The sequence below is a fragment of the Salvelinus alpinus genome, chromosome 19, assembly GCF_045679555.1.
Source record: "Salvelinus alpinus chromosome 19, SLU_Salpinus.1, whole genome shotgun sequence".
Classification (NCBI taxonomy): Eukaryota; Metazoa; Chordata; class Actinopteri; order Salmoniformes; family Salmonidae; genus Salvelinus; species Salvelinus alpinus.
In genome coordinates, this window is record NC_092104.1 from 50,399,604 (window position 1) to 50,425,023 (window position 25,420).

Below are 25,420 nucleotides of genomic sequence, written 5' to 3' on the forward strand. Positions count from 1 at the left end.
GGGGCGCCCACAGTCCTTGTTAGCGGACCGCGTCGTTGGCACTGTATTATCCTCAAAGCGGGCAAAGAAGGTGTTTAGTTTGTCTGGAAGCAATATGTCGGTGTCCGTGACATGGCTGGTTTTATTTTAGTCATTTTTTTGTTGTAATTGCCTGTAGACCCTGCCACATACGTCTCGTGTCTGAGCTGTTGAATTGCGACTCCACTTTGTCCCTATACCAACATTTGGCTTGTTTGATTACCTTGCGGAGGGAATAACTACAGTGTTTATATTCAGCCATATTCCCAGTCCTCTTTCCATGGTTAATTGCAGTGATTCGCGCTTTCAGTTTTGCGCTAATGTCGCCATCCATCCATGGTTTCTGGTTAGGGTAGGTTTTAATAGTTACAGTGGGTACAACATCTCCAATGCACTTCCTTATAAAGTCACTCACCGAGTCAGCGTAAAGATCGATGTTATTCTCTGAGGCTGCCCGGAACATTTCCCAGTCCGCGTGATCAAAACAATCCTAAAGTGTGGATTCCGATTGGTCAGACCAGCAGTCATACATACATTGTTACTTGTATAGCCCTTTTCAAAGAATCTCAAAGCGCATAAAAAGTCAAACAACAAAGGCAACAGTAAACATGTCACCTCGCACGAATGATGTAGCTCCCCCCCGTGCTAATTAGTGACAAGTATTCAAATTTTTCAGTCTAATTTGCAGAAAATGTAATAGGTCCTTATGGGAAACATACTGCACACGAGGAGCTGCATATCTGCACAAAATCTCATGACTGTAGCTCAAATGGGACAGGATATATGCTTGTTCAAATTTTGAAATTGCAGTTGATTACTATAGCGCCACCCTTGGGCCAACAAGTGTAATTGTGTAAATACGCTTCTTTCAACCAAGTTTGTGCAAAATCGGGGCAGTGGTGTCTGAAATATTGCGTGACTAACATAAGAACGTATGGAGATAGATCCATAGTCTCCCTCGGATTTAATTGTGGGGGACAACAACAACAAAAAATTACTATTAAATGATGTAGTCTCTTCGGATGAAGGGCTCCCGAGTGGTGCAGTGGTCTAAGGCACGGCATCTCAGTGCTAGAGGCGTCACTACAGACCCTGGTTCGATTCCAGGCTGTACATCCGGCCGTGATTTGGAGTCCCATAGTGTGGCGCACAATTGGCCCAGCGTTGTCCTGGTTTGGTCAGGGTAGGCCATCATTGTAAATAATAATTTGTTCTTAACTGACTTGCCTAGTTAAATAAAATAAATAAGTTGAGGCAGTTGGGTCTGGAAAGGCAGTCATTAATACAGTGTTGCAAAAGTAGACCTCTGTCTCCCTCTACTGACGTGAAGCTATTTGCATATTCCTTCCCGGGACCAGAGTTCGCCATCACGGCCCCGTTTTGTCTTGTAGAATACTTTAGGCAACTGGGCCACCGTAGTTACTTTGCCGACGGAAAGTGGTGAACGTGTGGTATCTAGCTAGCTAACTAACTACTTGAACAGGTGAAAGTATGTTTTGAATTACATGTTTTATTTATTAATATTTTCCCTTCAAACATATATTTAATGAACTGATTTGATTTCCAAATTATAAAAGCATGAGTTTCATGTAAACGAACCATAATACGAGCTAGCTACTTAGCGTCGTTAGTTAACAGCTGCAACACATATGGATATGGCTGCAATATGTAGCTAGCAATTTAGCTAGAGCTGTTTTATCTGATTTAGCTAGTTAGGCAACGACATTCGATGCTTTCGTTGAATACCGATGCTTTCTTTGAACCAAGCTAATCGGACACGGTTTCTTTCAGTAGCATAAGTTAACTAGATGACGTTACTTTAGCTAGATAAGTTATCCAATTACCGAATGCCCACTCCCCTCTGCGCCGAGTTGTAAATTTAGTTTGAAAGTGTCAACCGACTAAAGGCAACCCCCCAGGCAACCCCCCAGTTAGCTAAATAAGTGAAATGCCATTGCGGGACAGGAAGACCAGTAGTAGCCCTTCATCGTGACTCTCAGTTCCATTCCACATAGCCAATTCATTGGACGACGAAGTCGTCTTCTGCTGTACGGGGGAGTTTTTTTAATCGCCCCGACGTTCTCTGAACATTAACACCATTTGCGGTACGGTTTTTGGAAGCATAAATACCTTATTTAATATCAGCGAGAAATAATTTTCACTAAAAACGTTACACACCTTTATCGGGTTAGGGTTCCCACACGGTCTTATTCCCATGTTACAGCGCTTGTTTACGGAAAGCAGACGACAGTGGACTGACTACCTGTGCTAATTAGCTACCTGTCTCCCGGAACAGCCTGATCTCATAGACTAGACGTAACGTGGTCAACGTAAATCTGGTGTGTTATGTTTGGTATGGTTACTTAAGGCGAAAGGCGTATAACACAAACGTTCGAATCTCATCATGGACAATTTTAGCAAATTGTCACATTTTCTACCTACTTTTTAGATACTTTGCAACTACTTAGCATGTTAGCTAACCCTAATCTTATCATTTTTAGCAAACCCTAACGTGAACTTCTAGCAACCCAATGGTTTCACGTTCGAATCTCATCACGGACAACATTTGCATTTAGAGCAAATTAGCAACTTTTCAACTACCTAATTTTTTTTCAACTACTTAGCATGTTAGCTAACCTTAACTCTTTTAGCTAACCCTTTAACCTAATTCCCAAACTTAACCCTAACCCCTAGGCTAGCAGACGTTAAGCTAGCGTATGTTAGCGTTAGCCAACTAGCTAACATTAGCCACAACAAAATAGAATGTAACATATCATACATTTAGCAAACATACATTTTTCAAATTTGTAACATATACGAATTGTAATTTTGTAATTTATCATACGAAATGGTGATAGAAATCCCCAAATTTAATACATACCATATCATACATTTAGATGCATTTTAAAGTGTTGGTAACATGATACTAAATGGGGTGTCACAGATTTTCATACAGAAAAATTCAAAATGCTCTGAGACCAGGTTGCTCCGAATACCTGTGTGTAAACTGAAGACAGATGACACAAAAATGATTACACAAAAATACTGTCGGCTTCCACTGTGTTAAAACTGTGTGCATAAGTGTGTATTTATCATTTGTGAAATTATTCTGATGTGATCTTTTTGTTTTTAGAACAGAATCGATTCAAGTTTAGATGAAGTATTTGTCTGTTTTGGCTTCTAGAGCCAATTCACCTTCAAACAGAACATGTAAAGTCCTTGGACTATAAGGAGTAACGTTAGGCACCTTTAGTCCATTGGGCAAGTGCAGCAGCATCAAGTGATATGTAAAACGAATCTCCATCCAGCTAGCTAGCCAGCAAGTGTTTACTACTTTGATTGCTCGCTATAACGTAGGCTCATAGGCTACATAACAAAAGTTGTCTTTTAGTTGAAGATCAGAAGTAGGCAGGCTAGCTAATTGTAAAACCAGGCATTCACATTGTATTGGGCATATAATTAGGAACTAGAATACTATACTGAACAAAAATATAAATGCAACATGTAAAGTGTTGGTCCTGTGTTTCATGAGCTGAAATATGATCCCAGAAATGTTCCATACACACAAAAAGCTTATTTCTAATGAATTTAAACAATTTATCTGCACTGTATGTTTGTTAGCTAGCTAGCCAGTTTTAGAAGAATGATTTAGCTAGTTAGGCAACGACATTCGATGCTTTCGTTGAATACCGATGCTTTCTTTGAACCAAGCTAATCGGACACGGTTTCTTTCAGTAGCATAAGTTAACTAGATGACGTTACTTTAGCTAGATAAGTTATCCAATTACCGAATGCCCACTCCCCTCTGCGCCGAGTTGTAAATTTAGTTTGAAAGTGTCAACCGACTAAAGGCAACCCCCCAGGCAACCCCCCAGTTAGCTAAATAAGTGAAATGCCATTGCGGGACAGGAAGACCAGTAGTAGCCCTTCATCGTGACTCTCAGTTCCATTCCACATAGCCAATTCATTGGACAACGAAGTCGTCTTCTGCTGTACGGGGGAGTTTTTTTAATCGCCCCGACGTTCTCTGAACATTAACACCATTTGCGGTACGGTTTTTGGAGGCATAAATACCTTATTTAATATCAGCGAGAAATAATTTTCACTAAAAACGTTACACACCTTTATCGGGTTAGGGTTCCCACACGGTCTTATTCCCATGTTACAGCGCTTGTTTACGGAAAGCAGACGACAGTGGACTGACTACCTGTGCTAATTAGCTACCTGTCTCCCGGAACAGCCTGATCTCATAGACTAGACGTAACGTGGTCAACGTAAATCTGGTGTGTTATGTTTGGTATGGTTACTTAAGGCGAAAGGCGTATAACACAAACGTTCGAATCTCATCATGGACAATTTTAGCAAATTGTCACATTTTCTACCTACTTTTTAGATACTTTGCAACTACTTAGCATGTTAGCTAACCCTAATCTTATCATTTTTAGCAAACCCTAACGTGAACTTCTAGCAACCCAATGGTTTCACGTTCGAATCTCATCACGGACAACATTTGCATTTAGAGCAAATTAGCAACTTTTCAACTACCTAATTTTTTTTCAACTACTTAGCATGTTAGCTAACCTTAACTCTTTTAGCTAACCCTTTAACCTAATTCCCAAACTTAACCCTAACCCCTAGGCTAGCAGACGTTAAGCTAGCGTATGTTAGCGTTAGCCAACTAGCTAACATTAGCCACAACAAAATAGAATGTAACATATCATACATTTAGCAAACATACATTTTTCAAATTTGTAACATATACGAATTGTAATTTTGTAATTTATCATACGAAATGGTGATAGAAATCCCCAAATTTAATACATACCATATCATACATTTAGATGCATTTTAAAGTGTTGGTAACATGATACTAAATGGGGTGTCACAGATTTTCATACAGAAAAATTCAAAATGCTCTGAGACCAGGTTGCTCCGAATACCTGTGTGTAAACTGAAGACAGATGACACAAAAATGATTACACAAAAATACTGTCGGCTTCCACTGTGTTAAAACTGTGTGCATAAGTGTGTATTTATCATTTGTGAAATTATTCTGATGTGATCTTTTTGTTTTTAGAACAGAATCGATTCAAGTTTAGATGAAGTATTTGTCTGTTTTGGCTTCTAGAGCCAATTCACCTTCAAACAGAACATGTAAAGTCCTTGGACTATAAGGAGTAACGTTAGGCACCTTTAGTCCATTGGGCAAGTGCAGCAGCATCAAGTGATATGTAAAACGAATCTCCATCCATCCAGCTAGCTAGCCAGCAAGTGTTTACTACTTTGATTGCTCGCTATAACGTAGGCTCATAGGCTACATAACAAAAGTTGTCTTTTAGTTGAAGATCAGAAGTAGGCAGGCTAGCTAATTGTAAAACCAGGCATTCACATTGTATTGGGCATATAATTAGGAACTAGAATACTATACTGAACAAAAATATAAATGCAACATGTAAAGTGTTGGTCCTGTGTTTCATGAGCTGAAATATGATCCCAGAAATGTTCCATACACACAAAAAGCTTATTTCTAATGAATTTAAACAATTTATCTGCACTGTATGTTTGTTAGCTAGCTAGCCAGTTTTAGAAGAATGATTCATTTGTTTTTACATTTGTATTAACTGCAAATACAGTGCGGAAAGTATTCAGACCACTTCCATTTTTCCACATTTTGTTACGTTACAGCTAGTGATGCACCGATATGACATTTTTTGGCAGATATTGATATCCGATATTTTCCTTGCCAAAAATAACAATACCGATATTTACAATTTTAGCGGCCTTTTAAGCATTCTAGTACAGTTAAATAGTTAACACACACATGGATTCAGTGGTCTAAGGCACTGCATCTAAGTGTAAGATCCAGCCATGTTTGGGAGTCCCATAGGGCGGCGCACAATTGGCCCAGCATCGTCTGGATTTAGCCGGGGTAGGCCGTCATTGTAAATAAAAATTTGTTCTTAACTGACTTGCCTAGTAAAATAAAGGTTACACACACCACACAGACCAAAAAGTAATTTTGTTGGCATTTACGTATGTCCCCATTACCAGTAAAACATAATCAAAACCTATTTCTTTCACTTATTTGCTGTTTCTTTGTTCAGTCATTTCATTCTCAACTAGGATTTCTAAGGAACGCCGTTTGGGTCTTTGTCAAAAAAGATACGTCAAATAACACTATTTGACGTGTCAAATAATCTTGTTGACCAATCAGGACCTGATTGGACCCAATCAGCACGTCACATAATTTTTTACGTAGTTATTATACATTGATTACACTATCACTCGTATTTCATATGTCACAATGATTCATCGATACGTATGCTATGATGCTGGTAAAGTTGTCTCGCGCACCTACGGTGCTGGTCATTTAAAAAAAGCTAGCTAGCTCATGGATGCAAACAATATTCTTCCCCAAAAACATAGCAAAACGACAATCTGTTTCAGTAGCTATAGTTAGCTAGCTAACTATATAGCTAGGTGTCATCTAAAATAACCCTAATTTTATAAGACAGTTCTTATTTGACTAATGGTGGTTGGACCCATCTGTGAAGCTAGCCACAATAAGGATTAGCCACAATAGTGGACTTTGCAGTTAGCCTTCAAAATACAAATGTCATTGACAGTGATGCAAATGCATACAAATAGTAGAATTATTCCATAATTGAATAGATCATGCTAAACGAGGTTGGATTGTTGTTGTATACCATCAACAAAAGACAATAATTTGTTAATTTGACAAAAATCTGTTGAAATCACACTGGATGTATTATACTTCAGAATTGTATTGGGGCCATACTTATTTTAGTGTACAGTAATCCCTCGTTTATCGCGGGGGTTACGTTCCGAAAATGACCCGCGATAAGTGAAATCCGCGAAATAGAAAACTTCTTTTTTTTTTACAATTAGCAACTATTACATGTATACAAATACAGTGACTCACGTGTAGGCCGTTTCACTGCTCTTCAGACTGGGCCGCTGCATCCTGACTGCGCTCTGCAGTGTTCTCTTCTTCTGAAGCCTGCGGTGCAGGTGTGTTTGTTCGGGAGAAGAGCATAGTGATAGGCAGCTGTTGTCGCTCTTTTTTCTTCTTTGCAAAAAGATCCTTGTACACCGACATGCCACCATCGATTACGTTGGAGAACTGTAATGAACGGCTCATCAAAGGGTCCCATTCCTCAGCTACTCGCTTAAGTTCAGTGGCCATTCGCACCATGGTTGCTAAGCGACCAAGCGTTAGTCCTTCCTTCCTTCCTGGCCAACTTAATGTAAATTTGCCAAGCTGTTTTATGTACGTACACATAACTGCACGAGACGACAAAATGATAGCACAATTCGTAGCATGTTTTGATACAAGAAGCGGGAGTGAGTTTTTAGCGAATCAGAATGCAGAGCACAATGCACCAAAAAAAAATAAAAAATGCATTATGAAAATCCGCGAAATAGCGAATCCGCGATAAGTGAACCGCGAAGTGGCGAGGGATCACTGTACAGTCTTACCTATGGATTGTGGATCAATGACATGGTGTATCAGTCTACTCAGTGACACCCAGAGAACATTAGCATCGTTGCTCTTATTGCAGGACTCTGAAACAACTGTGAATTGAGCCACATTTAATGTCAACCTATGTGTATTGCACACTTTTCCAGAGGGAAAACAATACTGCGTGGATTAGAGGTCGACCGATTAATCGGCATTGCCGATTAATTAGGGCCGATTTCATCTGCCTTTTTGGACACCGATTACATTGCAATCCACGAGGAGACTGTGTGGCAGGCTGACCACCTGTTGCGCGAGTGCAGCATCAAAAGGACCTTGTGGCTGCAACGAGCCAAGGTAAGTTGCTAGCTAGCATTAAACTTATGAAAAAACAATCTTCACATAATCACTAGTTAACTACACATGGTTGATGATATTACTAGGTTAACTAGCTTGTTTTGCGTTGCATATAATCAATGCGGTACCTGTTAATTTATCATCGAATCACAGCCTACTTCAACTTTGCCAAACGGTTAATGATTTAACAAAAGCGCATTCGTGGAAAAAGCACTTTCGTTGCACAAATGTACCTAACCATAAACATCAATGCCTTTCTTAAAATCAATACACAAGTATAATGTTTTAAACCTGCATATGTAGTTAAAAGAAATTCATGTTAGCAGGCAATATTAACTAGGGAAATTGTGCCACTTCTCTTGCGTTCAGTACAAGCAGAGTCAGGGTATATGCAGCAGTTTGGGCCGCCTGGCTCGTTGCGAACTGTGTAAAGACTAATTAATTTTCCAGAATTTTCCAGAATTATGACAACATTGAAGGTTGTGCAATGTAACAGCAATATTTAGACTTAGGGTTGCCACCCGTTCTATAAAATACGTAACGGTTCCATATTTCACTGAAAGAATAAACGTTTTGTTTTCGAATTGATTGTTTCTGGATTTGACCATATTAATGACCTAAGGCTCGTATTTCTGTGTGTTTATTATGTTATAATTAAGTTGCAGGCAGCATACATTTGTGGCCTGCTGGAGGTCATTTTGCAGGGCTCTGGCAGTACTCCTCCTTGCACAAAGGCGGAGGTAGCGGTCCTGCTGCTGGGTTGTTGCCCTCCTACGGCCTCCTCCACGTCTCCTGATGTACTGGTCTGTCTCCTGGTAGCGCCTCCATGCTCTGGACACTACGCTGACAGACACAGCAAACCTTCTTGCCACAGCTCGCATTGATGTGCCATCCTGGATGAGCTGCACTACCTGAGCCACTTGTGTGGGTTGTAGACTCCGTCTCATGCTACCACTAGAGTGAGAGCACCGCCAGCATTCAAAAGTGACCAAAACATCAGCCAGGAAGCATAGGAACTGAGAAGTGGTCTGTGGTCACCACCTGCAGAATCACTCCTTTATTGGGGGTGTCTTGCTAATTGCCTATAATTTCCACCTTTTGTCTATTCCATTTGCACAACAGCATGTGAAATTTATTGTCAATCAGTGTTGCTTCCTAAGTGGACAGTTTGATTTCATAGAAGTGTGATTGACTTGGAGTTACATTGTGTTGTTTAAGTGTTCCCTTTATTTTTTTGAGCAGTGTATATACACACACACACAGATTGGCTGTTTTTGGTCCTCCAATAATCGGTATCGGTGTTAGAATCATAATCGGTCGATGTTTTGGAGTCTGATAACTCTGAATATCTTGGGTATTGAGTAAACTGTTACTCCATTTCATTGATCACCAATCCTTAGGTAAATTTGTACAGTGCAATATGAATGTCAATACACACAATAGGCTGTCTGGGGAGGTGATTTCCCACATTCGCAGTCCCGCGATAAGAGCTACAACGCTAATATTTGCGTATACTCTAAACAGTTGTGCTCTGTGGGTGTCACTGAGTAGACTGATACCCCATTTCATTGCTTCACATTACAACCTTGTTTAACATTATCTAGTCTAAATATGGCATTATTCCACCAATTGTAACTTTCTGCGTCACTTTCAAATAGGTACTTTTATTTTGAAGGCAAACCGCAAATACCACTATTGGGCCTAATCCTTATTGTGGCTAGCTTTACAACACAAACCAGGCAGGTCGAGACTCACTAGCCAGATGAAGCTAGCTGGCTGCTTATAACGTTAGCTTTGGGCAACAGGGTTAAGTAGCTGGCTAGCTGTTCAATTTCAATAGGCAAACAACAAGTGGCTACCTAGCTAATATTTACTCACAAGCATTCCTAAATCATTGCTAAGAATAGTGAAAATGACTGCAGTTTCTACTGGTCATTGTTTTCAGGCTGGTTGTATTGGTGCTAGCTAGGTACCAAGCTAAAGCTAGCTAGCTACCCCAGAAGTTGCAGTCGAACAAATAAGGCTTTATTACCAACGCGGTATTGTAAACACATCGTTTGTTGCCGGTGTTTGCTTGTTTGCAGACTTTTTTTGTACAGCTTTGACTGGGCTACTGATAGTAGGGGTGGCACTTGGCTTGCACGTGCAAATTCAGAACACACAACATGCTATAATAGAACTGTGTTATTTGACTTGTCAAATGAAAAGCTTATTTAACGCGTCAAATAGTCTTATTGTCAAATTATGTTATTTGACGTGTATCTTTTTTGACATGCAAAGACCCAAATAGCGTTCCATAGTATGTTGTGAAGCTAATAGCAGTGACGCTATTACTCTGTAACTCCGGTAGGGTAACATCTGAACAATAGCGCACTTGGTAACGTTTGTACTGTATGTACTGGCGCTCGATCAGTTGCCAACATCACCCACAACAGAGAACGGTTGATTGACAAGGGCAATGAATGCCATTATCTTGGCGTTAATGGAGTTTGCATTTTAGTTCTCTCGCTGAAATTTTCTTGCTCATTCAAATGACTGCTCGACTTGTTGTCTGCTTGATCCACACAGCAGACATTGTGGCTAGGTTAGGAATGCTGTGTCGCAGGTGTAGTGCAACATTTTATGTGGCGTCATCACATCATGTACCTACGTTATATAGGTATGCACGTCAGCTTTGACATCAGTTTTTCACATCAGCGTTAAACTTGACATTGGGCCGATACCGATCTTGGCATTTTTCGCTAATTTCGGCCAATTCCTATATGTTCACCGACTATATCGTGTATTCCTAGTTACAGCCTTATTCTAAAATGGATGAAAAATAAATAAATACCCATCAATCTACAAACAATACACCATAATGATAAAACGAAAACAGGTTTAGAAATTTTAGCAAATGTATTAAAAATGAAAAACAGAAAGACCTTATTTACACAAGTATTCAGACTAGGGTTGCAAAATTCCAGGAACTTTCAATAAATTCCCTGCATTCCTGGTTGGAGATTTATGGATTTCCTGCTTATTCCCTTCTTATTCTGGGAATCCTCCCAACAGGGATTTCAGGAAGTATTGAAAGTTGTCCAAATTTTGCAACCCTAATTCAGACCCTTTGCTATGAGATTCGAAATTAAGCTCAGGTCCATCCTGTTTCCATTGATCATCCTTGAGATGTTTCTACAATTTGATTGGACAAGGCACACACCTGTCTATATAAGGTCCCACAGTTGACAGTCCATGTCAGAGCAAAAACCAAGCCATGAGGTCGAAGGAATTGTCCATAGAGCTCCGAGACAGGATTGTGTCGAGGCATAGATCTGGGAATGGGTACTAATACATTTTGGCAGCATTGAATGTCCCCAAGAACACAGTGGCCTCCATCATTCTTTAATGGAAGAAGTTTGGAACCACCAAGACTCTTCCTAGAGCTGGCCGCTCAGCCAAACTGAGCAATCGGGGGAGAATGGCCATGGTCTGGGAGTGGTCACTGACAGAGCTCCAGAATTCCTCTGTGGAGATGGGAGAAACTTACAGAAGGACAACCATCTCTGCAGCACTCCTCCAATCAGACCCTTATGGTAGAGTGGCCAGACGGAAGCCACTCCTCAGTAAAAGGCACATGACAGCCCACTTGGAGTTTGCCAAAAGGCACCTAAAGGACTCTCAGACCATGAGGAACAAGATTCTCTGGTCTGATGAAACCCAGATTGAAGTCTTTGGCCTGAATGCCAAGCATCACATCTGGAGGAAACCTGGCACCATCCCTACGGTGAAGCATGGTGGTGGTAGCATTATGCTGTGGGGATGTTTTTCAGTGGCAGGGACTGGGAGACTAGTCCGGATCGAGGGAAAGATGAACGGACAAAGTACAGAAATCTTTGATGAAAACCTGCTCCAGAGCGCTCAGAACCTCAGACTGGTGTGAAGGTTCACCTTCCAACAGGACAATGAGAGAGAGAGACTCTAATCGCTGCCAAAGGCGCTTCAACAAAGTACTGCGTAACGGGTCTGAATAGTTATGTAAATGTGATATTTCAGTTTTTTTTTATATATATACAGTGGGAAGAACAAGTATTTGATACACTGCCGATTTTGCAGGTTTTCCTACTTACAAAGCATGTAGAGGTCTGTAATTTTTATCATAGGTACACTTTAACTGTGAGAGACGGAATCTAAAACAAAAATCCAGAAAATCACATTGTATGATTTTTAAGTAATTAATTTGCATTTTATTGCATGACATAAGTATTTGATCACCTACCAACCAGTAAGAATTCCGGCTCTCACAGACCTGTTAGTTTTTCTTTAAGAAGCCCTCCTGTTCTCCACTCATTACCTGTATTAACTGCAACTGTTTGAACTCGTTACCTGTATAAAAGACACCTGTCCACACACTCAATCAAACAGACTCCAACCTCTCCACAATGGCCAAGACCAGAGAGCTGTGTAAGGACATCAGGGATAAAATTGTAGACCTACACAAGGCTGGGATGGGCTACAGGACAATAGGCAAGCAGCTTGGTGAGAAGGCAACAACTGTTGGTGCAATTATTAGAAAATGGAAGAAGTTCAAGATGACGGTCAATCACCCTCGGTCTGGGGCTCCATGCAAGATCTCACCTCGTGGGGCATCAATGATCATGAGGAAGGTGAGGGATCAGCCCAGAACTACACGGCAGGACCTGGTCATTGACCGGAAGAGAGCTGGGACCACAGTCTCAAAGAAAACCATTAGTAACACACTACGCCGTCATGGATTAAAATCCTGCAGCGCACGCAAGGTCCCCCTGCTCAAGCCAGCGCATGTCCAGGTCCGTCTGAAGTTTGCCAATGACCATCTGGATGATCCAGAGGAGGAATGGAAGAAGGTCATGTGGTCTGATGAGACAAAAATAGAGCTTTTTGGTCTAAACTCCACTCGCCGTGTTTGGAGGAAGAAGAAGGATGAGTACAACCCCAAGAACACCATCCCAACCGTGAAGCATGGAGGTGGAAACATCATTCTTTGGGGATGCTTTTCTGCAAAGGGGACAGGACGACTCTACCGTATTGAGGGGAGGATGGATGGGGCCATGTATCGCGAGATCTTGGCCAACAACCTCCTTCCCTCAGTAAGAGCATTGAAGATGGGTCGTGGCTGGGTCTTCCAGCATGACAACGACTCGAAACAGACAGCCAGGGCAACTAAGGAGTGCCTCCGTAAGAAGCATCTCAAGGTCCTGGAGTGGCCTAGCCAGTCTCCAGACCTGAACCCAATAGAAAATCTTTGGAGGGAGCTGAAAGTCCGTATTGCCCAGCGACAGCCCCGAAACCTGAAAGATCTGGAGAAGGTCTGTATGGAGGAGTGGGCCAAAATCCCTGCTGCAGTGTGTGCAAACCTGGTCAAGAACTACAGGAAACGTATGATCTCTGTAATTGCAAACAAAGGTTTCTGTACCAAATATTAAGTTCTGCTTTTCTGATGTATCAAATACTTATGTCATGCAATAAAATGCAAATTAATTACTTAAAAATCATACAATGTGATTTTCTGGATTTTTGTTTTAGATTCCGACTCTCACAGTAGAAGTGTACCTATGATAAAAATGACAGACCTCTACGTGCTTTGTAAGTAGGAAAACCTGCAAAATCGGCAGTGTATCAAATACTTGTTCTCCCCACTGTATATACCTTTTGCAAAAATTTCAAAAACTTTTTGGGTTTGTCATTATGGGGTATTGTGTGTCGATTGAGAAAAAGTAAATATCAGTTTTAGAATAAGGCTGTAACATAACAAAATGTGGAAAAAGTCAATGGGTCTGAATACTTTCCGAATGCACTGTATGCCAAACAATCCATTCAAACAATGCATTCAGTTGATGATAGGACTTAGACAAGTTGTAAATGCAACAAGAACTGGTATTTTATCATAGTATTCACAGCTTTCTAAGAACCAAAATGGAGACATTTCTGGTCTGTTAAGATATATTTTAGAGGCTATTTACACAGAACACCCCCCTGTATAATTTGTATTTATAAGTACAGTGCCTTCAAAGTTTTCACACCTCTTTACATTTTTGTTAGTCTGAATTTGAAGTTGATTGTCACTGGCCTACACAATAATCCATAATGTCAGTGGAATTATGTTTTTAGACATTTTTACTAATTAATTTAAAATGAAAAGCTGAAATGTCTGGAGTCAATAAGTATAGTATTCAACTCCTTTTATGGTAAGCCTCAAGTTCAGTAGTAAAAATTAGCTCAACAAGTTACCTAAGTTGCATGCACTCACTCTGTGTGCAATAATAGTTTTTAACATGATCTTTGAATGAGTACCCCATCTCTGTATCCCACACATACAATTATCTGTAAGGTCCCTCAGTCGAGCAGTGAATTTCAACCAAAGACCAGGGAGCTTTTCCAATGCCTCGCAAAGAAGGGCACCTATTGGTACATGGGTAAAAATATAAAGCAGACATTGAATATCCCTTTGAGCATGGTTAAGTTACTAATTACACTTTGGGTGGTGTATCAGCACACTCAGTCACTACAAAGATACATGTGTTCTTCCTAACTCAGTTGCCGGAGAGGAAGGAAACTGCTCAGGGATTTCACCATGAGGCCAAGGGTGACTAAAACTGGACAAAAAACTGAGGATAGATCAACAACATTGTAGTTACTCCACAATACTAACCTAAATGACGAAGTGAAAAGAAGGAAGCCAGTACAGACTAAAAATATTCCAAAATATGCATCCTGTTTGCAATAAGGCACAAAAGTAAAACTGCAAAAAAGGTGTCAAGGAAATTAACTTTGTCTTGAATACAAAGTGTTATGTTTGGGGCAAACACTACACATCACTGAGAACCACACTTCATATTTTCAGGCATGGTGGTGGCTGCATATGTAATGGGTGTGTTTGTCATCGGCAAGGACTAGGGAGTTTTTTAAGATAAAAATAAATGGAATAGAGCTAAGCGCAGGTAAAATCAGACTGCTTTCCAACAGGCATTGGGAGACAAATTCACCTTTCAGCAGGATAACTACATTAAACTCAGGGACAGATATACGCTGGAGTTGTTTACCAAGACGACATCGAATGTTCCTGAGTGGCCCAGTTACAGTTTTGACTTAAATCGGCTTGAAAATCTATGGCAAGACTTGGAATGGCTGTCTAGCAAGGATCAACAACCAACTTGACAGCTTGAAGAATGTGCAAATATTGTTGTGCAAAGCCCTTAAGAGACTTACCCAGAAAGACTCGCAGCTGTAATCGCTGCCAAAGGTGATTCTAACGTATTGACTCAGGGGTGTAAATACTTATGTAAATGAGGTATTCCTATATTTAATAAAAAATTTAAAAAGTGCAACAATTTCTAAAAACATGTTTTTGCTTTGTCATTATGGGGTATTGTATTCGGGCTACAACACAATGTAGATTAAGTCGAGGGGTATAAATACTTTCTGAACGCTCTGTATTTGACAATATTATAGGTTGACAATAATTGTAATTTACAATATATGTTGCACCACATGCCTGCCTTTTTATTTTCCTACATTAGTAAAATCAGGATTATGCCTCTACTGTCTTTCTTTCCAATTAGACTGGTTTGGATTTCTTCCTGACCAATATGGCTGCAATTTTCATCCCATTCTGGAAGTTTGAGGCTTCATTACATAGTCCTCTAGTAATTTAATAGGATCTCTATGGTATTGGGTCTGTTTTTATGGCTTTCTTTTTGTTTATTGTTAGGGTTGCACTGGAGAGGTTCAGATTAGAAAGGTTTTGTTACGCATTGCCTAATTTGATGTGTTTTCTTTCTGCGTCTATCTTGTGTTTGTTGTGCATAGGTCAACAGATGACATCAGCAATGATCTCCGTCCACACCACAGCTTCTCGCTTTGCCTTGCTTCAGGTTGACTCTGATTCGGACTCCGATTCGGAGTCAGGAAAGACCAGAGGTGGTCGGGACTCTGGAAAGGGTCGGCCTGGGAAGGCAACCGAGGGGAAATCCACCGCGAGCAACGGCAAGAAGGAGAAGAGGAAGAAGAAGCGAGAGCAGCAACAGAGCGAGGCCAATGAGGTGACTGGCAGAGGCATTTAACCTCCTCGCTGAACACCGATTTCTGGTGTTCCCAACATCAGGTCTCAAAGGTTTCAGTTCGACTATTTCACCTGAGCTTGTGGACTGATGATGACTCCTGTCTCCTGTCCCCAGTTAAGGAGTCTTGCCTTTAAGAAGCTCCCTCAGAAGTCCTCTGCCCCGCCCCCCTCCCTTTCTCTGCAGGGTGTGGCCAATGAGCTACTCCATCCCGTGGCAGGGGACCAAGCCATGCCCCCGGAAGGCTGGCAGCAATGGAAACAGAGGGACTACCAGGTAGAACCTGACAGACCCCCCCCCCCCCCCCCCCCTCCCGATCTGAGAGGATCAAATAGGTTTTAGAGATATGGTGAAATATGGTCCTACAATTTCATTTATTTTCTTCATATCTACATGATTGCTTAGGGGTTGTTTCTGAGCAGGGCTCATGGTAACACCTGACATGGTGGGCATGAATGGGCATTACAATTTCTTATGGATGTTACCTTTACCTGATATCCCCCCCAGCTAATCCCATCCTTAATCTTCGTCTTTGTTTCTGCCCAATGCAGTTAACGAGTGAGCTGTATGAGGCAGACCTGGAGAAGGCACTGATTATAAGTAAACTGGAGTTTGAGGAGCACAAACAGGTACCATACTGCCCCAATGCAGCACTAGAGCTCTGCTACCCGAGCCCGATGGACCCCGACATTATACATCGTGTTAGGGCAGGGATAGTGCCTGTTTTTTTTTTTTCATCAATAGCTAGGTTACTGGTATCACTAAATTGATCATTAACATTTTGAAGCTTAGCCATTTGGTTGTGCTCTGCTGCGCAGTACATATCATGGTGTCAGAAGTTCTTCAACCGTGTCAAATATAAGACCAGAATATGGTCAGAGTCCACAGGAGAGATTATTTGAATGAAAATAATAATGTTCCTTGAGTTTTGTCGGTTTAGAGTGAAGAAAGGTAACTAGTTTGTCACTAACTGTTCTCTGTCTCGTCATTGAGCAGAACAGCAAGCAGGGGCGTTTCTATAGATACTCACACTAGCAGAGATATGCACAGAACGCAGCATGCAGTGGAGGATGCAAGGGACAGACAGACGAGCAGCTAATGGATACTAGCAGAGGAAGTTATTTCTGGGTTCGGCCAGGGCCGGTCCTTAAATTTGTCAGTAGCAATCAGGCATGAGTAGGGCCTGAACGCCGTGGGCATGGGTATACAGCACCCTGTCACAAAAGATCTATCGTTAAACGATTAACAGAAATCAGAACCATAAAGGGAGAACTACACACATATGGCTCGGAACCAAAATGTTTATTTTTTGATGAGGAAATGAGTGTTCCATTAAAGCAGAAGCTGTTCTTTTAAATTGCCTCCCGTCAGGATGATGACGGAACAGATACTCCCTCTCCCAAGTCCCGAGGAGGAGCAGCGGCAGGGAAGAAAGACAAGAAGAAGAGCCAGCAGGGAAAAGACAAGAAGATGACCGTGTCTCTGAAGGACTTCCAGGCAGAGGGGGGTGAGACCAGCAGTGGCTAGAGCTATACTTATGTTAAAGGCCCAGTGCAGTCAAAAAATGACTGATTTTCCTGTGTTTTATATATATTTCCACACTATGCGGTTGGAATAATACTGTGAAATTGTGAAAATTATAATAATGCCATCTTAGTGTAAGAGCCGTTTGAAAAGACTGCCTGAAATTTCAGCCTGTTTTGGTGGGATGGAGTTTTGGCCTGCCTGGTGACATCAGGTGGTACATTTGTTAATACACTGCTCAAAAAAATAAAGGGAACACTTAAACAACACAATGTAACTCCAAGTCAATCACACTTCTATGAAATCAAACTGTCCACTTAGGAAGCAACACTGATTGACAATAAATTTCACATGCTGTTGTGCAAATGGAATAGACAAAAGGTGGAAATTATAGGCAATTAGCAAGACACCCCCAAAAAAGGAGTGATTCTGCAGGTGGTGACCACAGACCACTTCTCAGTTCCTATGCTTCCTGGCTGATGTTTTGGTCACTTTTGAATGCTGGCGGTGCTCTCACTCCAGTGGTAGCATGAGACGGAGTCTACAACCCACACAAGTGGCTCAGGTAGTGCAGTTCATCCAGGATGGCACATCAATGCGAGCTGTGGCAAAAAGGTTTGCTGTGTCTGTCAGCGTAGTGTCCAGAGCATGGAGGCGCTACCAGGAGACAGGCCAGTACATCAGGAGACGTGGAGGAGGCCGTAGGAGGGCAACAACCCAGCAGCAGGACCGCTACCTCCGCCTTTGTGCAAGGAGGTGCACTGCCAGAGCCCTGCAAAATGACCTCCAGCAGGCCACAAATGTGCATGTGTCAGCATATGGTCTCACAAGGGGTCTGAGGATCTCATCCCAGTACCTAATGGCAGTCAGGCTACCTCTGGCGAGCACATGGAGGGCTGTGCGGCCCCACAAAGAAATGCCACCCCACACCATGACTGACCCACCGCCAAACCGGTCATGCTGGAGGATGTTGCAGGCAGCAGAACGTTCTCCACGGCGTCTCCAGACTCTGTCACGTCTGTCACATGTGCTCAGTGTGAACCTGCTTTCATCTGTGAAGAGCACAGGGCGCCAGTGGCGAATTTGCCAATCTTGGTGTTCTCTGGCAAATGCCAAACGTTCTGCACGGTGCTGGGCTGTAAGCACAACCCCCACCTGTGGACGTCGGGCCCTCATACCACCCTCATGGAGTCTGTTTCTGACCGTTTGAGCAGACACATGCACATTTGTGGCCTGCTGGAGGTCATTTTGCAGGGCTCTGGCAGTGCACCTCCTTGCACAAAGGCGGAGGTAGCGGTCCTGCTGCTGGGTTGTTGCCCTCCTACGGCCTCCTCCACGTCTCCTGATGTACTGGCCTGTCTCCTGGTAGCGCCTCCATGCTCTGGACACTACGCTGACAGACACAGCAAACCTTTTTGCCACAGCTCGCATTGATGTGCCATCCTGGATGAACTGCACTACCTGAGCCACTTGTGTGGGTTGTAGACTCCGTCTCATGCTACCACTAGAGTGAGAGCACCGCCAGCATTCAAAAGTGACCAAAACATCAGCCAGGAAGCATAGGAACTGAGAAGTTGTCTGTGGTCACCACCTGCAGAATCACTCCTTTTTTGGGGGTGTCTTGCTAATTGCCTATAATTTCCACCTTTTGTCTATTCCATTTGCACAACAGCATGTGAAATTTATTGTCAATTAGTGTTGCTTCCTAAGTGGACAGTTTGATTTCACAGAAGTGTGATTGACTTGGAGTTACATTGTGTTGTTTAAGTGTTCCCTTTATTTTTTTGAGCAGTGTATATAACAATAACGTGTTTGAACAATCAGTGAACATTCTGTACCCCCTCGTCTGTCTCAGTAACTTTCCATACACATATTTCCTGTTCCCCTTAATCAATAAATGATTATATAGTGACAGTAATAAGTATAATTCAAGTTAGAACCCAACAAGACCAATAAGAAAGAGTTTGAAAACCTCTGCCAGTAATAATAATACATTCTAGTAAGAAATAATTGTGTGAGTGCTTAGATTTGTCCTATTTCAGACATGTACAAGTGTGTGTCTGTGAATTGGATAAAAAAAAAAAATGTTTTTACATATTACAACTCTCCCTGAGACAGCCTTTTGAGAGTGGGGTCACGGCCAGGGTCTGTCGTTATCAATGGCGACTTTGGAGCAATTAGGGTTAAGTGCCTTGCTCAAGGGCACTGTTTTTTCACCTTCGGTTCATGGCCCAACGCGCTAACTGCTAGGCTACCTGCCGCCCCAATAACCGCTAGTTTTCAGTTTTCCACTCCCCACTCAGACCCTTACCAGACAGTCCTACCTAAATTCTTGCTTAAGAAATTACGCTTGGAAGAAACTATTTTTGTCTCTTTTTTTACCATTTCAATTGAAAACCATCACAGTAAGGTACTAAATTGTTACCCAGAAACAATTTAACTTTCAGGAAAAAAAGGCTGCATTGGGTCTTTAATATTGAGCACTGCCGCATTTCATAAATACAATACCAGCATAGCAGTAACACTAGGACTACTTGTTTAGCAATCAACTTTGAGCAGGCGCTGCGTGCGTATAATATGCAATAATTGTCTCTGTTTTCTCAGTGGCCTCACTTGTGTTATTATTCAGTTTTTTGACGACATTCACTTGACTTGTTGAATCCCCCGTAAAAACCATAATTCTCCTTTACAGATCAGCTGAGTAAGAAGCAGGAGAAAGAGGTGAGGTATGGCATCATTGTTGTATTCGGTGTTTGGCTTCGGTTGAGGGTTTTAAACCCTGTAATGTAAGGATGAATGTAATGAACAGGTGGTGATATGACGTGAACTAACGCAAATTGTGTAGGTTGTGTGTGAGTGATTTTAATAATTAAAATGCTGAATCCACTCTCCAGGAGCCCAAACTGCCCGCACCTCCAGAAGACAAGTTCTTCAACAAGCTTGAGGATGACGTTAGCAAAATCGTACAGAAGGAGAAAAGACGGGAGCAGTTTTCTAACGGCACTGACGCCGAGGTCACGACTTCAACAGAGCATGAACCGGTGAGACCGACTGCAAATCAGTTCATTCCAAGTGTAATGGTTTTGTGTTCGGATTATATTCGACCATTGAGTGACTGCTGATGAGACCATCGAGGACATGGTAACTCTATTTCTCAGAGCCTAACTGTGACTCCCATCACACCTGCCAGGACCCCCGAACTGAGCAGCTAAAGGACGACTTGGAGAAGAAAGACCAAGAAATCGAGAAGTTAAAGAAGGTCATTTCACAATGGGAGGTGAGTCGTTGGATGGATACTGTACTGGGCTTTGGATGGAGCATGTCAAGAAGACAGAATAGCGCCATCTGGCATTTACAGTTGGTGTGAACGTGCTATTGTTCTCGATCCTCAGGTGAAATACAAAGAAGTGAAAGCCAGAAACTCCCAGCTGCTGAAGATGTTGCAGCAGGGAGAGAGTACAGCTACTGCACTCCTAATTCAATCTGAGACTATACAGTAATCCATTACTGATGCATTAGGTAGGCCTACTTGTTCTCATTCATTCTCTTCCTCTCTCCACAGTGAAAGATAAAGCAGAGATCCTACTGCAGGTGGAAGAGCTTCTAAATATCAAAGAGGAGCTGTCTTCACAGGTGTGTGTGTGTGCTGTGCGTGTGTCTCAAACCATTAATCGTGTGCAAAGCTGTCGTCCTGGTTGAATGACATTTATTTCTCTCTCCAGGTGACATCACTACATGCCTCACTTGAACAAGAGAAGTCGAAAGTGAAAGGTTTGCAAACGGATCAGCCAAAACACCATCAGGTAAGACGTCACATAGATACTCGTCGCACTTGCAAGTAAAACTCAATACAATGCAACACACATTTAGTGTATCTCATCAAGTGTCCCTGTCTAAAATCAAACCAACAGCTCACGCCTGGTTCAGAGAGAGGGATAAAGGCTGCAGTGTAGAATGACCCCAGTTTGTCTGTTGTGCTGTTCAACCTGTGTAAAGCTGTGAGTCGAATGGGTTGTCTTTTAAATCTAAGGCGTGCGTGCGTGCGTATGTGTGTGACCCACTCTTAGATCAGGCAGGAAGTCACCTCTAGGAAGATTACCAAGGTAACAGTGCAGCAGCAGTAGTCCTCACTCTCCAGAATAGTACACAAAACAGAACCATTTACTCTGTCCAGCTCATTACTATATGAGTGATTCCAAAACATTTTGTTTTTTACTTAATGTATGAATATTGACAAATCGAATCATGAATATTGAAAACAAACCACCATTTTAGATTTGGAAATGTTTTCTATATATTGTTGAACATAATGTGGTCATATCAAAGTTAGAGTGGGATTTCTGCTACTTTTAGAGTTGTGATCCAATTTGTAAGCGTTACCAACCGAGTGAATGTGAAAATAGATTGAAAATGGTCGCCCTCTGCTGGTGATTTGCAGGATGTGCAATTATACAAGTAAAAGGAGGAATGTGATTGGTTACATTGCCTACCAATTTCGCTGTGAAGTATGGGCCAAATCTTTAAAAGTAGCAGATTTCCCACTCTGGAATGTTGATATACCGACCCAGTATATTATGTTTAGGGCTGTCAAACGTTTCAAATAATTAATCGCGCTGATGGCATTAGTTAATTTGCTCAAATTTGGCCCCAAAGAAAGATTTTTCAATTTAAAAAGTAATGCATTGAGTTACAGGCATACTTTGATTTGATTGTAAGGGACGGAAACACAGAATTATCTAGGCTACATCGGAATGTTTTAATAGCGTTTTCACTATAAACAACACAAAAGTCACTGTAACATACAGCTAGCTATTAATGCTACCAATGTTTAAGTAGGCCTACTCCCGCTTATCAATGTTCTTGAAGTTTAACACTTGCTCACACACACACACAGAGCTTTAAGTACTGTTAAAGCTTCAGCCATTCTAAATGAGTGTGACTACAGGGGGAAAAATGACTGGCTCTATTGATACAAAGAGATTTTAAACCATCTGTACAGTTCAGAGAACCTTATACACAAGCCTACACACTCTCCCTCCCTCCTCACACCCTCTCTCTCTCTCTCTCTCTCACTTATGACCTAAACTCACAAAAGACAAGCGTGCAAGGCGTGCGTTTTAGAATGCATTGTTTTGAATTATAATGACCCAACCGAAGCCGGGTGGGCGGGTTGTCATCTTTGATGCATCACTTAATTAGAACGTGTCTCTATTTTTGCGTTTTATCGCTGTAGTCATACAAAACAATAAAAATGTTGTCATGATTCACTTTCTTTTCAAGCTCATTTGAATTGGAACGGTAGGTAAGGGTTGAGGCTTTACCACACATGCTAAATTAGACCAATTCATCCACTAATGGAAACGACATCGCGATGAGCAAACATTATTGGAGATATGGACTATTCTGCTAGCATACTGTTCTGCCTGTCCCGTCTTTGCCACCCGCCTCACTCTGCTTGCTCCGCCCAACGCTTATGGTGAGTTTTTGAGAAGGGTGTAACTGCAGCCCACAATTCGGGGCGTTACTGTATGTGAACATTCCTGCATCTGCATAAACCCCTCTTTATACTTCCATTGGTCCATTTTTAAGCTATGACTCCAGTACATAGGTGTGAGGCACGGGCGATCTACTACAGTAGATGGTAGTAATGCACCATAACGTTGGATGCCAACCGCCAATAAACCCCACAGAAGAAGAGGCAGGGGCTTCAACGTTAGGGGGGGATGGAATTTTGCGGGCTGCAGTTGCACACTATTGGAGTTTTACAGCTGCTCTCTCACACATCCTTTAACAAAGTTGTTCTCAACTGGTTTTGCCTGGGGACCCAAATTTGACAATGACAATTGAGTCGCGACCCAATATTATGGACTGTTACATTTTATAATATTGTGCTGCAGCTGCCTTCTTTGGCAGGTTTCCCTTGCAAAATAGACTGTCTCAATTATGGTATTAAATAAAGTCATTACACAGCCATTTTAACTGAGAAAACATTTATGATCAATTCAGGAGAATAAGCCATTTTAATTAGGAGACCAGTTCAGGAGTGGGGTGTAATAAATGATCAGACTCCGAACATAACATCAACACCAGTCCAATAATGTTAATGAACAGTAACACGTACCAGTGTTTTAAAATTGTTGTTTTTTCAATCATTAGGAATTCTTAATCATCAATTATCATGACAACCTTAAAGTTTTTGCCCTTGTAAAGTCAGCAACAATAAGTGGTGCCGCGGTATCCTTTCAAAATAAGTTTCGGTGCGAAGGTTTACCTTTTTTTAAATCCTCCCGCGACCCCCCCCCCCAGTTGAGAATCACTGCTCTAACACACACACAATCATACACACCCCACTCTTACATATACAGCCTATAGTACTTTGAAGCAGTAGCCTATTCCTTTTCACTTCTTGCAATCAAAATGTGTGCATAGTCAATGGTCAAGTTATCATGTTGCTGGGTAACATGACTAGCTAAACAATGTAGTTTGTTATAAGACCAATACATACTGACTCCAGAGTAGTTTAAAACGACCCGCGACATGCACAAAAAAAATAGCTTTGGGAATATTGGGCATCATTTTTGTATTATTTTGTAGAATGACACATGGTCTTTAGTGATGTTAAAGGCGCAAGCATTGACCAGTAGGGCTGCTGTCCAAACTCATAAAAGACACACCCTCGACTTATGCCCTTGGGGGAATCCCCATCGCCATCTTGGCGGGCGGTCCCACTGATTAGCCAAGCAAGGGAAGTTTGCAACGTAAGCCCCTCAACCCTCGTTTTTAGTCGAGTTTGCGAGTGTACAATTATGTTCACGCCGGGGCCTGAAACTCCCCTTAATTCAAATTGCGACGATTGTATATCCGCTAAGAAGTCAGCGAAAACTTAAAAGTAACATCAATGGAGAAGTCAACATACAAGTGTAAGTACAAACTAATGCAAATAATGCACATGACGGCACAAACACGTCTCATAAAAAGTAAATATGTTTGTGTTTGGTTATCTTTTGGAAATTGTAGAAATAAAGCATTTTCCTTCTTCAGAAGTTCCAGCTAGGCAGGCTAACGTTAGTCAGCTAATTAATATTTCTAGCTATCATACAGTAGGCGTATATTAATCATTATATATTTAAAATAAGTAGACATGCACTCATAATTGACTGTAGTGCATTTAAAGTACCCACAAGCTACCGGTGGCTGAAAACACAATCATCGCGGGATGAACGAGTGACGAATTTCCGGGCAAGGGCGGTCCATTTTTAAAATCATTCTCGCCACTTTCCCTGCAAGTGTATACTTGTCATCAGAAGGGTCTACTTAATTTGAGGGCTGAGGGGATAGGGTGTGTGTTTGGACTGTAACCTAGATGTGTTCCGTGTTGTGTTCTGCTCTTAAAAGGGGCAGTACGGATAACACGTGCTCTTGAAAGGTTCCATGCGGTGATGAAATAGAGAAGTGATTTAAGCTCTAAGCCCCAGACAAGCGGACCACCAAACTAACAATGTAAGAACATTTCTGTACTCACTCCATACTTCCTGGTCTCCTCTGATTGGCAGGGAAACAGGAAGGGGAAAAAGGGTTCAGAGTCTGATCTATGAAGACCGCAGAGGGAAGAACATTGACTGCAAAATACAACGAAGCAAAGCACTCCTATTCTTCAGGGTCTATTTGTTTGTATGGTTACTCTCTACTCTCTGTCTTCATGCACTATGCATGCCTTGTATAACACACACACCAACGCCTGGATGTGCCGCACTGCAGAAGTTATTAAAAGGCTTGTAATGAAGGCTGTTCTGATTTAAAGATATGTTGACTGACATCACAGCTCCTCTTTTTGTTCTGGTATGGAGCTTTATTGTTCTGGTCTGCTCCCCGCCTTCTCTGGGGAGATGCCAAATGACAGGTGTGATTATTAATTATTTTTCTTTTCACTGCAAGTTAAATAAACTACTTTTTCAGTGTAAAA

At 41.7% G+C, this 25,420-nt stretch overlaps 1 protein-coding gene across 5 annotated transcripts; it reads left to right on the top strand.

Moving 5' to 3' along the window:
- Positions 1–1,276: 1,276 nt before the first annotated feature.
- On the top strand, positions 1,277–25,420 carry LOC139545782 (G kinase-anchoring protein 1-like). 5 transcript variants are annotated; one of them, XM_071353947.1, is made up of 13 exons: positions 1,277–1,501; positions 7,669–7,855; positions 15,683–15,915; positions 16,051–16,209; positions 16,485–16,562; positions 17,305–17,440; positions 20,150–20,178; positions 20,352–20,498; positions 20,648–20,734; positions 20,850–20,913; positions 21,020–21,090; positions 21,180–21,260; positions 25,011–25,420. In XM_071353947.1, exons 3-13 carry the CDS (start codon positions 15,691–15,693, stop codon positions 25,050–25,052), a joined length of 1,119 nt encoding a protein of 372 aa, XP_071210048.1. In that variant the 5' UTR covers positions 1,277–1,501; positions 7,669–7,855; positions 15,683–15,690; the 3' UTR covers positions 25,053–25,420. The 5 variants fall into 5 exon arrangements, with proteins under 5 accessions (XP_071210048.1, XP_071210049.1, XP_071210050.1 ...); XM_071353946.1 differs by having other exon boundaries at positions 1,427–1,507; XM_071353948.1 differs by lacking the exon at positions 7,669–7,855 and having other exon boundaries at positions 1,366–1,501.